This window comes from Ixodes scapularis, unplaced genomic scaffold (genome assembly GCF_016920785.2).
Source record: "Ixodes scapularis isolate PalLabHiFi unplaced genomic scaffold, ASM1692078v2 PGA_scaffold3__209_contigs__length_174095766, whole genome shotgun sequence".
NCBI classification, from domain to species: Eukaryota; Metazoa; Arthropoda; class Arachnida; order Ixodida; family Ixodidae; genus Ixodes; species Ixodes scapularis.
The window spans coordinates 92,741,566-92,756,456 of NW_024609868.1; the positions used below are offsets into that span (position 1 = coordinate 92,741,566).

Here is a 14,891-nt window from a genome sequence, read left to right on the forward strand (position 1 = left end):
CAAGACTAGGTGGCGCAAGCTACCACCGTCCGCTCCATCCACGCTCCATCCATCCATCCGGGCTCTGGCGGTTGCGGCAGTTGCGGTGGTTTGTGTTTGTCTGGCGGCTCTGGCGGCTCTGGCTTGCTGCGCTGGCACCGCTGGCACCCACGACCAGCCGATTCAAACGTTCAATTATCAACGCAAAAACTTGTCGCACCGCACAGGAGTTATGCAGCCAATTTCGGCTGGTAACCAGAAGTGGTCGTCGGCAGTGTTTGGCTGAAAAGGGAAAGCGAAACTTCTATTCCCTCAACGTCACTGGGTGAGCTTACGGTTTTGTTTTCTAGTTGTCGGGTCGTACCGATATTGTCAGCTGAAGGTATGCTCGCCATGCGGTGAAGTGTGCGTGATGTGGCCTTGTATTTAATTCGTCAAGGCGCAGGGACGAGGCAGTGTCACTATGTCCGACACCGGTCAGTACAGATGCGAGCTTTGTGAATACAGCTGTCGCAGCTCCGAGGCTCGGGCAAATCACCTCAACTCCAAGAGGCACTTCGTGGAGTTCCTCAAGTACTACCTCTGGCAGCACGAGTAAGTCTGCGATGTTGTTCTGTCAGTGTTCTCGCATCTGCCTGGAAAGAAGTACGCGTGGAGGAACGCTGCAATTCATATATGCGTATAGTCCTGACGGCGCATAGCAAATTTAAACCTGGAGAATGGGGTTGAAATACCCTTGACGTGTGCCTACCTTCCTTATTCTTCTGCGTTATGTTTATTGAAAATTCTGTCCTAATGGTCAATTACCAAAGGTGCGTATGGTTATAAATTGCAACTTGTATCATCTGTCAAGAACCAAAAGCTGGAAACGTGTCTGTAAACATATGCTCATAAGGCATGCAGTAACATAAAAGTAATCGTGTTGTGTGTGCATTTCGACAGCTGGAAGTTAATCAGACCCAACGGATATCTGGTGTCTCTCATGTTGATGAGAAATTTAGACATTGCAAGTGCTAGCCTGAGGATCTGTAATGTGCATCACGCGGTAGTAATAGAATCGATTCGCCCAACCAGGGGGGCGCTTCGAAATTGCGATGGTAGCGCCACCGCAGTAACAACACATGGTCGTGTCGCGTTGGTCGTGTTCGTAGCGTTGCATAGGCGTCGCAGGTGTTTCGAGCGTACAGTGAAGATTAAGAGAAGGATAGAAAGCGTGCGAGAATTATTTCTCATGGTGAGTCAAGAAACGATGGAGAAGCTTCAATAACACGCATCTTCCACCGAGAAAGCGGTTGATTTCCCCGCCAACGAGTCAGGTCCCGCCTCGCAAGTACGGCCGTGCCGGCCGTGCAAAAGTCTACGAGATAACTTTACAGGGTGAGCGTCCCCTTGTTTAAATTTTGCGCTGTAATAACATCGTGCCTTTAAGATTACTAATCACAATGAACCACTGTTCTCGTGAGTCCTGTTAGACGACGTCGGAATACTATTTTTCGGTCGCTGAACCACCGGCAGATTACGTTCTCGCACTAGAGGCTACGAGTGGGATAGCTTTTCGGGCTCACCCACGTCGAAGAAATATTAACGTGTCTGGGATCGTGCGGGCATAGGGTGATAATTCCGGGAAGAGATAAGTCCCCCGCGTACAGTTGAGACTGCAGGTCCTCGCTGGGCTGGAGTCTCGGACCGGTGCGAGCATTGTGCCGGCGCTCGTAATTTTATTAGTATTGAAACTCTTCCTGAATAAGCCTGCCTCAGCAGTAGGGAACTAAAACGCCAGGGCACGACCTGAACAAAGGCCTCGTAGATTTATTACCAGGTATTTTTGTCCCACTTCACTGAGGCAGTAGGTTGCAGTTACTGGGACCTGCTCCTGCTGATTAATGGTACTTTTTCTGCGAGTTTGAACAATAATGTGCCGCGAGATTCTGTCAGAAAGAGGGAAAACGAAGAGGCTAGCCTAGACTAAATCTCCAGCATAAATGTCTCCTATGCATATGACTGCACATAATTTTAGTTGAATTTTCATGACAAGGTTCAGTTGGATGGATTTATAAAAAAGACTTCATTTCTCTTTCAGGTTCAAGTTGTCCATTCCACGTGCAAGATTTTCAAATATTGGGTGGGGGCTTGATTCATACTTTACTGTGTGGGACATTTTAGGAGGAAAATGTTGTGTAGCAAAGAAAACACCAGTGACACATGATAGCTAATCATGTCGTATTACACCTGAGACTGCGGTGGATGAAATCGGAAGAACTTTCAGTAGAAGGAACAGACACCGTCTTTTCACACATGATAGGTTTTCATTAGTAGAACAATTTTTATTTTCTGGAAAAATAATCAATGCCTGTCAGTGCTTAATTGCTGCTTCATTGAATAAAGTTTCTTTCGTGGCATGTTTTCGAGCGTTTCCAGGAATATACCATATTTTCTGGGCTATACTTTTGAAAGTTGAAATTTTAGGCTGTGCGGACTATGCAAATTTTTTGTTTTTCAATATCGTTGATTATGACGAGACGAGACGGATTTTGTGAATGAAAGAGTATGTTAATGATAATTTATGTATAATACGAGCTTCTTCGTGAACTAAGAAAGCAGACATTCTTCAAGGTGTGCTGTCTACGAGAGGATATTCGTGACGACTAAGCACCAGGTGCGGACACCGTATGTGTACAATCTAAGCAAAATCTATTTTTTACCCCAAATTTGCCCCTGCGGACTATAGTCTGGAAAATATGCTACAGCAGCATAATGCAACGCTATCAGAAATGTTCTGTTGACAGTGAAAAATATTTTTATTGAGTTTTGTCACAACTACGAGTAGGTAAACACACGACCTTGTGACAATATAAAAATTCTTCTCGTGCTCTTAACACGGCGACATTGGCGCAGACTCGAAGTATGGCCGGCAGGACACTTGCAGATGATGTACACATCTCGAGAAGCAAGGACTGTCCAAGAAATTGTAGGGCCGAGAACCCCGACTATTTCAGGGATCTTGCATATCTCACGAAAGATGTCTCCCAGCTCGTGAGAAAGCAGTCGTCACCTAAGCTTATCCATCTTTAGCCGAGCTATATTGAATCTTGAGGTACAGACTAAACCAAAACGTGCAACTCGAAGACGAAGGAGACTACAGAAGTTGCCAATCAACTAACGATACTTTTAACTGGCTAAGAACCGGGCACATAAAAATAAAACTTGATTTCATTTGATTTGATATAGAGAATGCAAAATAGATGAGGAAAGGTCACCTGTATCTTCGAGCAAGGAAGTGAAAATTAATTTAAATTAACTAAGAATCTAGGTTCCCTGCAATTAGTCTTTATTAAACACCTCAGCTGGCATCTCGTCTAGTAACTTGTTGCAGGATGAGCCTCAGCGTTGTCCTTGCAGGTGTTCACGAAGTGCACGCTGCAGGTCCTCGCTGACGTTGGCGGAATCAAAACTGAACCGCCCCCACTGAAAAATAAATCAATAATATAAGATCTCTGGTGTGATCAGTGGAAAATTGACATGTAATAATAGAAACTGTCATTGTCTCTAGCAAGTAAAACACAATCAGGCTTTCTTTTTATTTAAAAAAAAGGGGGGGGGGGGGGCTGGCTGGTTGAGGCAGTTTGGAAGTGCATTCCTTGTGTGTGTTGTTAGGGAGGGGGGGGGGGGGGGGGAATCATACATGATGGCTATAAACAGCTAAAAAAACGGGAGCAGCGATTAAGAAACACACACGGCAGAAGAAAGCTGCACTCGCAACCCCCAAAAGCCCCTCCCCTAGCTAGAAGTATGCTGACAAAGTCAGAAAGGCAGGCCTGGCGTCTCTTGTGAACGGCCGAGCTCCAGCACGCCTTCGTTGCCCTCCGCTGCGATGTGGCTGCACGTGAACGCTTGACGGTCGCGAGATAGAAACCCTGTCGAAGGTTGGAAGCTAGTGCTGGAGGAACTGAAGCTTCTCCCTGCCGTTCTCACCCTGCCAGTGATTATAGTTAAAATATTCGTGCCAAAGGGATCCAACATAGCGACCGAAGCCTCGTCAAACACCTCGAAAGGGAAGCGACAGACGCGCACGAAAATAAAATATTACGTCACGCAGGAACTGCCAACTGACTTTCCCGCGTTCGGTAGTCATTCTGTTTCTATTTTAACACCAATTCCATTTAGTTTTTCCCGCGTATTTAGCAAAACTGATCTTCCAACGAACGAGAAACTTGCTTTTGGCGGAGCACCGACGTGGTCCAGGCTTGGCGCCGTTCGAGTCTCGCACGGCTTTTCAGGGGAGCGGTAGAATTTTAAGGATTGACTACAACAATATCGGAGGTTGTTGCTGCGATTAACAACGAAATATTTGTGCTAGCCGGGCTTTTATATCGTCTCTATCGCAATGAATGTTATATCCGACCGCCTTCTACGGAGAAGCGAGGCGAAAAACAACGAGCCACTCGGATTCGGGCGTCCCGCCAGGGGCTGGAATGGCGCTGTAGTCAGCGGCGAAACTTGAGCGCTTCGGTCCTTTACACAACCGGAGGCCAGTATGATACTATGATAGTCATTCGGATCGAAAAGGGCAGGGGCGGTGCTAAACCAAGGATTCCTGGGCGGCTATGTTCGACAATGTACATGTTCCTTTTAAAAGTGCACTGAAGTAACGTTTTGACGTCTGGTTAGTTGGAGGGAAGAGTGATGTAATTTCCCTACAAAAATGCAGGCGGAGTCGACTAAATTGTGCAGAGTCGGCTTACTGGACGTGACATATTCGTGACATTTTGTTTTCTAAAAAGGTACTAGCACCTGCGTAGGTGTCTTTTGTCAGTCGTGTTTTCCAAAGCGCATCGTTGTTAGGTTATTATGCCACTTTTCAACTAATGTAGTTATTGTTTTCGCCGGGAAGACTTACCGGCAACACCGCGATGCGTTCAAGCTCCCGGAAGATCGCAAGCATTGCCTGCCAAAGAATCTGGTGTGGTGGTTGTGCGACACGGCGTGAGACAACATTGGCGCGAGGAACCGGAGGTAAAGAGACTGCGAAACGAAGTTCGTGTCGACGTTCATGACTGTGGAGCTCCAAGCGTTGTGTACACTTCGTTTCTATGCCACGGAGTGCTTCCAAAGTTTGGTGGCAAGCGACGAGCACATAATGTGGGACTGAAGACAGTCAGCATCTCTGTGAGTCGTGTCCATTGCTATCATGCGTCGTGTGGGACTGCTTCTCCGAGACGCCGAGTGAGAGGTCCGACGTAAAGAGGGGCCTCAGGCTGCTCGGCAGGATACCCGGCCTCACTGGTTGCATGAATGAGACAATTATCACCATTGTCGGCCCGTCCAAGAACGATCCCACCGCCGCGAAGGCGATGTGCTGTGCTGCAACCATTTCTACACCCTCCATGTGATGGTGGTAAGTACGATCTTATTACATACTCAAAATCAGTTCTACATGTGTTAAAAAGAATACAGCGTAATGCCAGTACAATGTGGATATTAGGGATGTCGCGAAACGCCCCAGGTTCGATTTCGAAAAGTTTCGATATTTGCGAAGCGAACTGAAGTTCGATTTCGAAAACTTTCGATATTTTCGTATTGACCGAGGTTCGAATTCGAAAAATTCGCAACTTTCGATCACAGTGAAGTTTCGAATTCGAAAAGTTCGAAACTTTTACGGTTTCTAAAATTTCGGATTCGAATATTTCGAATATTTTTTTACTTCAGGTTCGATAAATTCGAAGATTTCGAAATTCTTTGGAAATAAAATTCGAAAACTTCGAACGCTTCGAATTTTTATAGACATGAAGTTCGAACAATTCGAAGATTTCGAATTTCTTTCTGCATAAAGTTCGAAAAGTTCGAAGGTTTCGATTTTCTTTTAACGCTAAATTCGAAAAAAAAAAAAAAAAAAACTTTGAAGATTTTGAATTCCTTTCTAGTCCACGTTTTTAAAGTTCGAAGTCCAGTTTTCAAATTCCTCCACAGTTTGCTTCAAATAACGTTTTCACGACTTACTGCTTTCCACAAAATCAAGTTTAGAAAAGTTAGGGTGTGATATCTAGATTATGCGAAGTTGGTCAGGCAATTAAATGAGACGACGAGTGTCCCGGATGTGCTGGAATATTTGCCAGTGCAGAGTCACTTGTGACCATAGATCAGTAACTGGGACCGCCAGCTCGGGGGGGGGGGGGGGGGGGGGGGGGGTCTTTAACCTGCATCACGCAGTAGTGATCACACGAACACACTGTTTTACGAGACTCATCCAGTTCGAAACGGCCAGGGGCGAGCAGGAGGTTGAGGCTCAGAAAAACCTTGAAGCGACCTGGCAAACCACCTCCCCACCCCCTGCACGCTGCTAGTAATCCGATCGAACGCCGCCCGAGTGACGCTGGCATATAGTAAGTTAAGTTTGTAATTGTCCTGGAGGTTTATTTTCTGGGACGGAGGAATCGCCTCGCAAAAGCCGACACAACTCGAGGTTGAGGAGCGTTCTACCATACAAGTGGCGTCGGAAGAGGAAAAACGGGGGGAAAGAGGGTAGCGGGGGGGGGGGGGGGGGGGGGTCTTCAGTTTCCTTCCCCCCCTTCCAGATATTTCGGACTGTTAAAGGAAACAATACGGGAAAGAGGGCGTGGTCGAGCTTATTTTAATCTGAAATTATTTATGCATATATATCGCTACTGTAGCTCAATTCACTGCATAAAAGTTGCGTAGATCGTCATTGTTAGAAACTCGTTGTCAGAAGGCACTACTCGTCACATGCTTAGTGGTTCGGAAGTTCAAAGCTATGTCTTTTCGACCTAAATACTTGTGCCAATAATAAAAAAAAAATAAATAAAAAAATAAAAAAAAAATAAATAAATGCAAGAATAAAAAGCAGAAAAAAAAAAACTATCAAGAATTCGCCGGAAGTGTTGTATTCTTGCATATTCAGAGGTTCAGAACTTCGAAACAAGTTTCTTTTACCAAAATGTGTACAGGCTAAAAGAAACACGTCCCAGGAACGTGAAGCGAAAAAAAAAAGTTTTCTTTTAATGACGTGCTGAACTTGAACACTCTTAGAAATCTTCTCAAATAAGTTAATTTATTCCTTAACGTGAAAAAACAATAAATACATTATTTTGTATTCTGCAGATGGCAATGATATGTACTGTATGTGGTGTTAATTTAAATGCGATACCTCAAACAACTTAGACAAAAATAGATATCAAGTTTAGGGCATAATTGCATGTAGATACATGTTTGGACATTTCTTCGAAACTCATGTTGAATAACAATAATCACATCTTAAGACGGCCCTTACCTAGGCTATACATATATCATTCTTAAAAAAAGTATAACATCTCTACCATAAATAGCTTCGGCTACAGCGCGCTTCAAATCTGGCACAAACGATAATCGTCAAAAACCCGTCGTCCTTCCTCGCTTCTTCGGGAATTTATTTCTTTAAAACTAAGCATGCCAGAACATTGAAACAAACGGCATTGTCTTTCGTAAGGAACGCAGCACCGCGTGTAAAAGTTAGAGAAAAACATATTACAAATGTACCTCACTACTTGAATTCAAATGAAACCGTCCGCCGGTCATTCGAAGTTCGACGAACGTCGAACTTTTACCCTAAAAGTTCGAAGTTCGTCGAACTTCTGACTTTTCAGGATTCGAAAGTTCGAAGCATTTCGAATTCTCTTGATAAATAAGTTCGAAAGTTCGAAATTCATCGAATTTTTTGGTCAGTCAAGTTCGGAAGTTCGACAAGCATCGAACTTTGAGGCGGAATAAGTTCGAAAGTTCGTAAAAGATCGAATTTCTTAGCGTAATAATTTCGACGGTTCGAAAAACGTCGAACTTCTTAGCTTAACAAGTTCGAAAATTCGACTTTTGTCGAATTTTACGATGTAAACAATTCGAAAAATCGAAATCTTTTGAACCTTTCGAACCGCTTGATTCGATCATCGAAACTTCGATTCGAAAAAAGTTCGCGGCATCCCTAGTGGATATGCCATTTTATAAATGAGAGGTGCGGGCTTGTTTGCTCCGAGTGCCTGAGCGTGTGTTCAATGTAGTATGTCATGACTTTTAAAACATGCATCCTTCCGCTTGCCACATTATTTTTGTTTGAAGATAGTGGTAGCTTGTCATCATATTGTCTGGAATGACGAATGATAAGGCGGCGAATAACTAGAAAAACTAAACGTTTAACGGGGCGAACTTGTGCCGAAAACAAAATAGAAGGTTAGCGTCGCAGGCGTTGATGTCGGCAAAACAGCAGGATTGAGCGCCGGGGCTAGACTAACTACGGCTTGTCACGCAGCGCCCCTTATGTAGACGCTTGGGCTTCTGTAACAATCGGCATAGAAGGTTCGGCGCGTAGTACATTCTAACCTCGAATAAACAACAAGGTTCTCGAATTTACCAGAACGCGTGATTACAGAAACAACAAAGGGTGTATCAGCGGCAAGGCATCGAACCTCAACTCAAGGCATACACGGGAGGCAAGCACGATAACCGTTAGGCCACGGGTGTGCTGTCTACTTGGCCTCCCGCGCGCGAGGCATTTATATCTTGCGTTCTTGAAAGTGTGTTTCAATCATATTAATTGTGTCAAAGGAACTTGAAAGGTTCTGGAATTGTGAACCAGGAGTGGAACATTCAGGGAAATTCATGTCGGTATCTCTCTCTCACTTCCAGAGGCATGATGTTGAATGCTGGGTAATATGCATGGAGCCCCGGTACCCTGGGTCGGTTCTGTTGGCCCCGTGGCAACAGCAAGCAAGGGCGGCTGGTAGACGACGGTAGGCTCCTCCTCAGTGAGCATACTTGATTCATTCCTTTTGCTTATGGTGGCTGCGTACCGCTTGAAAACCACAGTACCACAAAAGATGTGCTGTACCAAGCATTAACAACAAATCTTCAACTTAGAAACTCTAACCAAGCTTTATTAAAAAGCAAAAATCCCGACGTTTCGGAACCAACTCGGTCCCTTGATCACGGGTGACTGTTTTTGTCCCGCGGAACGGCCTGCCCACGAACCCGAACACCCCCGGGTGTTTTCCGGATTATCCCTCTTAACCCCGAAACGTAGCTGCTGGGAAGGGTCCCCGTCGACCGGTTTATGTTGCCACGTGTGCATTGAATGTGCCACGACTCCAACAGGAGGCGCCTCCGCCAGTTTTTCTCCGTTCCGAGGATGGAGCTGTTGTCAAGGTCGATGGAGTGGTTCGTCTTCTCGACGTGTTCGGCCAGCGCGCTTCCCTCCACATTTTTCTTCGCGATGTCGTAGCGGTGGCGCCGCAGGCGCTCTGGATAGTTTTTCGTTTCCCCAACGTACGACGCGGGGCAGTCACCGCAGGGAATTTTATAAACCAGTCCCTGTGCCCTCTCCCTCGGGGGGCGATCCTTTGGCAGGGGGAGAAGGCCGCCGATGGTCGAGACTGGCTTGTGTGATACCGCTATGCCGTACTGTCGCAGTACTCGGGCGAGAACCTCGCTTGTGCCCTTGATGTAGGGTACACACACGCGGGTGGAGGGAGGGGGGGCGTCTTGGGTTGAAGGGGTGCGTCGAATTTTTTTGATCGTGCTTTTTACAAATCCAGCTGGGTAGCCATTCTTCCGCAGGTCTTGTTTTATCGTTTCGATCTCTTTTCGAAGGGTCTCCTCTGATGTGCAGACCGTGATCGCCCGTCTGACGAGTGCCGAAGCCACGGAAGACTTATGTGTCCTAGGGTGGCTTGAGGAAAAGTCCAGGTATCGGCCTGTGTGTGTCGGCTTCCTATACACACGGAAGTCCAGGTGGCCGGACTTTCTCACTGCACAGACGTCTAGGAAAGGGAGACAGCCATCTGATTCGTGCTCAATCGTGAATTGAATCGCTGGCTCGATGGAGTTGAGATGTGTGTGGAGACGGTCGATCTCACTGGTCTTTACAACACAAAAGCAGTCATCTACATACCGCAGAAAACACACGGGTGCTGGGGAGAAAGTGTCCAGGGCTTTTCTCTCGATCGCCTCCATTACAAGGTTTGCCACGGTTACGGAGACCGCAGCACCCATAGCCGTACCACTGGTTTGTCTGTAGAAGCGGCCAGCAAAAGAAAAATAAGTGCTGGATAGGCAGAATTCTCGAAAAGAGATCGAAACGATAAAACAAGACCTGCGGAAGAATGGCTACCCAGCTGGATTTGTAAAAAGCACGATCAAAAAAATTCGACGCACCCCTTCAACCCAAGACGCCCCCCCTCCCTCCACCCGCGTGTGTGTACCCTACATCAAGGGCACAAGCGAGGTTCTCGCCCGAGTACTGCGACAGTACGGCATAGCGGTATCACACAAGCCAGTCTCGACCATCGGCGGCCTTCTCCCCCTGCCAAAGGATCGCCCCCCGAGGGAGAGGGCACAGGGACTGGTTTATAAAATTCCCTGCGGTGACTGCCCCGCGTCGTACGTTGGGGAAACGAAAAACTATCCAGAGCGCCTGCGGCGCCACCGCTACGACATCGCGAAGAAAAATGTGGAGGGAAGCGCGCTGGCCGAACACGTCGAGAAGACGAACCACTCCATCGACCTTGACAACAGCTCCATCCTCGGAACGGAGAAAAACTGGCGGAGGCGCCTCCTGTTGGAGTCGTGGCACATTCAATGCACACGTGGCAACATAAACCGGTCGACGGGGACCCTTCCCAGCAGCTACGTTTCGGGGTTAAGAGGGATAATCCGGAAAACACCCGGGGGTGTTCGGGTTCGTGGGCAGGCCGTTCCGCGGGACAAAAACAGTCACCCGTGATCAAGGGACCGAGTTGGTTCCGAAACGTCGGGATTTTTGCTTTTTAATAAAGCTTGGTTAGAGTTTCTAAGTTGAAGATTTATTAATCATTCCTAACCAGACGGATGTCCGTCGAAAATGTTTACATTTAAGCATTAACAACTGTGCAGACCCTGTGTCTATACCTCTGGCACGTCTTTGTGAATACTCTCCGAAGGAGCATAGTACCAGGAAAGCACAGAGTGGCATAGCTCTTTTCTCTGCTTTTTTGTCATCTATTTTAAAGAGAACAGATTATAATAGGTTTTGTCCTCTAAATGTGCAGGCGACTACGGCTGTGACTTGGAGTCTTGTTCATCACCCCTGTCCCCGGGATCCACGTGACCTCCATTACAAACCAACTGTGGTTTAATACTTTTTCTTTTCATGTACCCTAGCTGTCTGCTTCTTTTTCTTCTTTATTCTGAGAGCTATTGTTACAATTTTGTTTGAAATAACCTGCATTTCAGCAGGATCTAAAACACCCCAAACACTTGCTTTTCTTGTCAAGTTTGATGGAAGGCACGCTGACGCATGCTGCTTTGTTTCTTTCGATGGCCATAGTTTCAAGCATTTCTCATGCATACGGGCTTTTGTTTCTTACAAGAATAGTGAAGCTGCTGAAAACTACACTGCATTTACAGGTGCGGCAATCACCTGCTAGGGTTCCCTTAACAGATGCTGCATACTCTCTTGTCCTATCATTTACGCGCCTGCCAGTTTGACCAATGTGACATTTGCCACGTCATAGGGGAATGTGATAAGCAACCCCTGTGTCACACAGGGCATATTGTGTCTTGTAAGAAATGTTGCGCATTTCTCCTGGCTGATGTTGCAGTTTACTTTGCAGCACATTCAATACACCTTGTTTGGAGCAGAGCATACAACTTTGTTGTCCTGCCTCACGGTTACTGGCTTTTAATTTATGGGTTATGTCATGAATGTAGGGTATTACTGCAGGTTTTTGCTAGTTTCTTCTAATTTCTCGTCCATCTGTGTCAGCTGATTTGCGTTACAGCTTTTTGCAGATGTTTTTAGATGTGCATACCAGGAGACCAGTCGGATACCCGGAATCATGTGGGCAGGAAAATTGCTTTTCAAAACTTTGACTATTATTTGACAAAATTTCTTTAAGGTCCACACAAGAGCAACGTAGGAAACACTTCGTTTTATAGTTTTGGAATGTCCAGACGCAAACAAGAAATCCTTTGCACGACCTTGGTTCATACTTCCAACATATATGTCTGTCTTTAAATTCCAGTGAGGTCGAGGAACATGATGGACCTGTTCACAGGTAGTTCATGTGCTATGTTTAGAGACGGACGGTGCCGCCCCTGGAAATGTGTTGAGTGCATGGCGGTGATATTGATAGCCTTTCCATTTTATGAGCAGAAGGTATGAAATGCGTGAAACAATGACGGAGAAGGCTTGGGGGTTTAGTTGCCAAACCGACAAAAGTCATCTGGCTTGCCCCCGCAAGGAGTCGAGAAATACTTTAGACCATTTGTAGACCTGTAAAGACCGATTTCTTAGTGTTGATTAAACCAGGGATATTGCCATTTTGGGTATTGTTTCATTTCCCCTGTGGTTTTAAGCATTCCATCATTACCTTCTGTTCCATTTTTTCTTCTGTGTTATGACTACATCATTCAGGTGTGCTTCTTAATGTTAGTATTGGGATTTGTGTCAGTTAGTATCTCTCAAGACAGCAGAGCTTGCCTTGGTTCCTCTATTTCTTTTAGTATTTGTTACGGTGCTTATTTAAGCACTTTTTGGAAAATAAAAATTTCAGCTGTGTTTGAGACCTTCTGCTGTATGTTTCCTTTATTTACGTACAGCATTAGTGGTTATGTTATGTTGCACGGATAGTGTATTTTTGAAAGTGCTTTATTTTTTAAATGCAAAACCGTAACCTGAAAAAATAAAATGATATAAAAACGTGTGGCAGTATTTCATTCTCGCAAGTAAAAATGAACACTGACTATCGTAGCACAATGTAAACGCTTAAACATTCTTAAATCACATGTAATATGTCAAACATTAATCTCTTATTTGAACACATTTTGCAGCACACTAGCTCTAGATTGTATTTCATACTTGTCAATTAATATACACGAAGGCCTGCCAAATTTGGGACCAGATTAAATGCAGCTAAATAATGATAGTCATGTCTCGTTAATATTACTATGGATGCCCCGCTATATGCGCACCATTTTCAGAGACAAACTGGGAAAATGCGTGCATTTTTGTCTCGTCATGGGCAACTCGCATTATGGACGATTTTTTGGGGGGGAACGGGGGTGTCCATATTAACAAAACATCACCGTATATATAAAGAAAAAAAAATATCTGGTGACAAAGTTTTGTACCGAGGTATTCCAGACAAGAGAAAAGTAGTTGCTGTTGCAAGTTATTACTACACTGTAGGTCTGAAAGAAAGGTGAGCGTGCAGGCAACCTCGTGAAAAGTGGACATACCTTGACCCGAGACAAGGAAGGAAAGGAAAGGCTCGTCTCCAAACATGCAGCTGTCTTTGGAGACGCTGTGTGTTGACCCTTCCTTTTAAGTGTCTTGTTTATTCCCGGTCTCAGGTTAAGTCATGTCAACCGGATGTTTCTTGGGTTCAACAGAGCAAGCAGGCGTCTTTGTCCAGGTCGTCTGCTTGCTTCCATGCCTTCATTACGCGCTGGGACTGTAAAACTCCGGTAACGGGAGCTCTTTATGAGCAGCCGTCAACCGTGCAATTCTTGCTTGCCCCGACGTGTTGCTTTAAAGAAGGTGCATAGTGCGCATCCCACATTGCTTGTAATATTGAAAAAACTTTCTTTCCAATTAACTAATAAATGGACTCTTGCAAAGGACACAAAAAAGCGGTTTCTTTTAACGATCTATTAGGATTTTATTATTTCTCAACACTTTTACCTGTACTAGACCAGATAAAATGTCCAGCGACACATAGGATTGGTTGCCATCGCTTTACTAAAATGCAGAAACTGCTTTCCGTATTCTAGTGAACCCTACCCTGTATTCAGCGCGTAGGGGTATGCTTCGGAGACTGCGTAGCTCCTTTGGCTCGCCGGGGATTGGCTCTGGACGTCGCTCAAATGGGTGACAGGCGTCAAGTTTTCGATGACTTAGAGGCGTCAAAGAGGGCAGAGCCACGGCGCGTGTGTTGCTAGGATACATTGCTCCCTTCCTTTACGTCACTTCCATGTACTTTTTCTTAAATCTCCAACCTAGCTATCTTGGGCTCTGCAGCATGAGCTTTTGCTCTACTCGCTCCAAGCCGAAGCGCATCAACATGCTTGGCCACTGATCCCTACATGAAAACATGCTAGTGTGCACCATTGGTAACAACTGCTTAAAGGCCGACATACACTTCACGTTTGCCACTCTTGCCAGCCTCCTCCTTTGCTATATCCTCTCCACTTTTTACATTCCCCAACTTGGCTCCCCTGACTGCTTAGGAGAGGGGAGCACTAAGAGGATTATGTTCCCTGCAGAAAACTGAGGTTGTATGTTGGCCTTTAGGGGATTGTCTGTCTACAAGAAAGGTCTATGTCCTTGCATTGCTTGTCAGATTCTTATATCGTCTTTTGCGCTGTTCCAGTTTGCCACCTGTGGCGTGTCTGACATTCATGCTGCCTGGCTGTTGCGGTGTACAGCGTTCTGTTTGTGGGATCACATTTTTTTATGCAGTGAAGGCGATACTAGGTGTCATGTGACAGAGCATGGCACAGCTTTTGCAGACACATATGACACCCTATATTGCCTCTGCCCATTCTTTGACAGTGTGCAGAGTGTCTTGTTACATGGCTGCATGTGCAAACAAAGTGCTATCCAAGGTGCCACTTTTACAATTGTATTTTATCTCTAAAATGAAATACAGCAACATGCAACAGCAACGCTGACTGTTTATAGCCCATAGATTGAAAGCGAATACAGTCGGCAAAAGCCAGTCAGCAAGAGTACAATGCGTGTGGCAGCAGCTTCGAAGGGTGGCAATCAAAGGGGTAGCAACTGAAGCCAGAATAGTGTTGTGATGTGCCACAGGCACGGAGCAAGTACTTTTGGGAACCTTGGGAACAAAAAGAAATATCTTGGAGCGTCCACTTTGGTTGAATTTGGAGCT

The 14,891-nt window shown here is 45.5% G+C and overlaps 1 protein-coding gene across 3 annotated transcripts in view; it reads left to right on the forward strand.

The window, feature by feature from the left end:
- The first annotated feature begins 55 nt into the window (after positions 1-55).
- Positions 56-14,891, forward strand: part of LOC8051277 (helicase MOV-10) — an 83,367-nt gene continuing 68,531 nt past the window's right edge. Inside the window, exons 1-2 of one of the 3 annotated variants that reach the window (XM_029975608.4) lie at positions 56-304; positions 419-573. In XM_029975608.4, the coding sequence (XP_029831468.2) occupies positions 443-573 (131 nt within the window). In that variant the 5' untranslated portion in view covers positions 56-304; positions 419-442. The remainder of the gene's footprint in view (positions 305-418; positions 574-14,891) is intronic. The other 2 variants (XM_029975609.4, XM_029975610.4) reach the window with 2 other exon arrangements.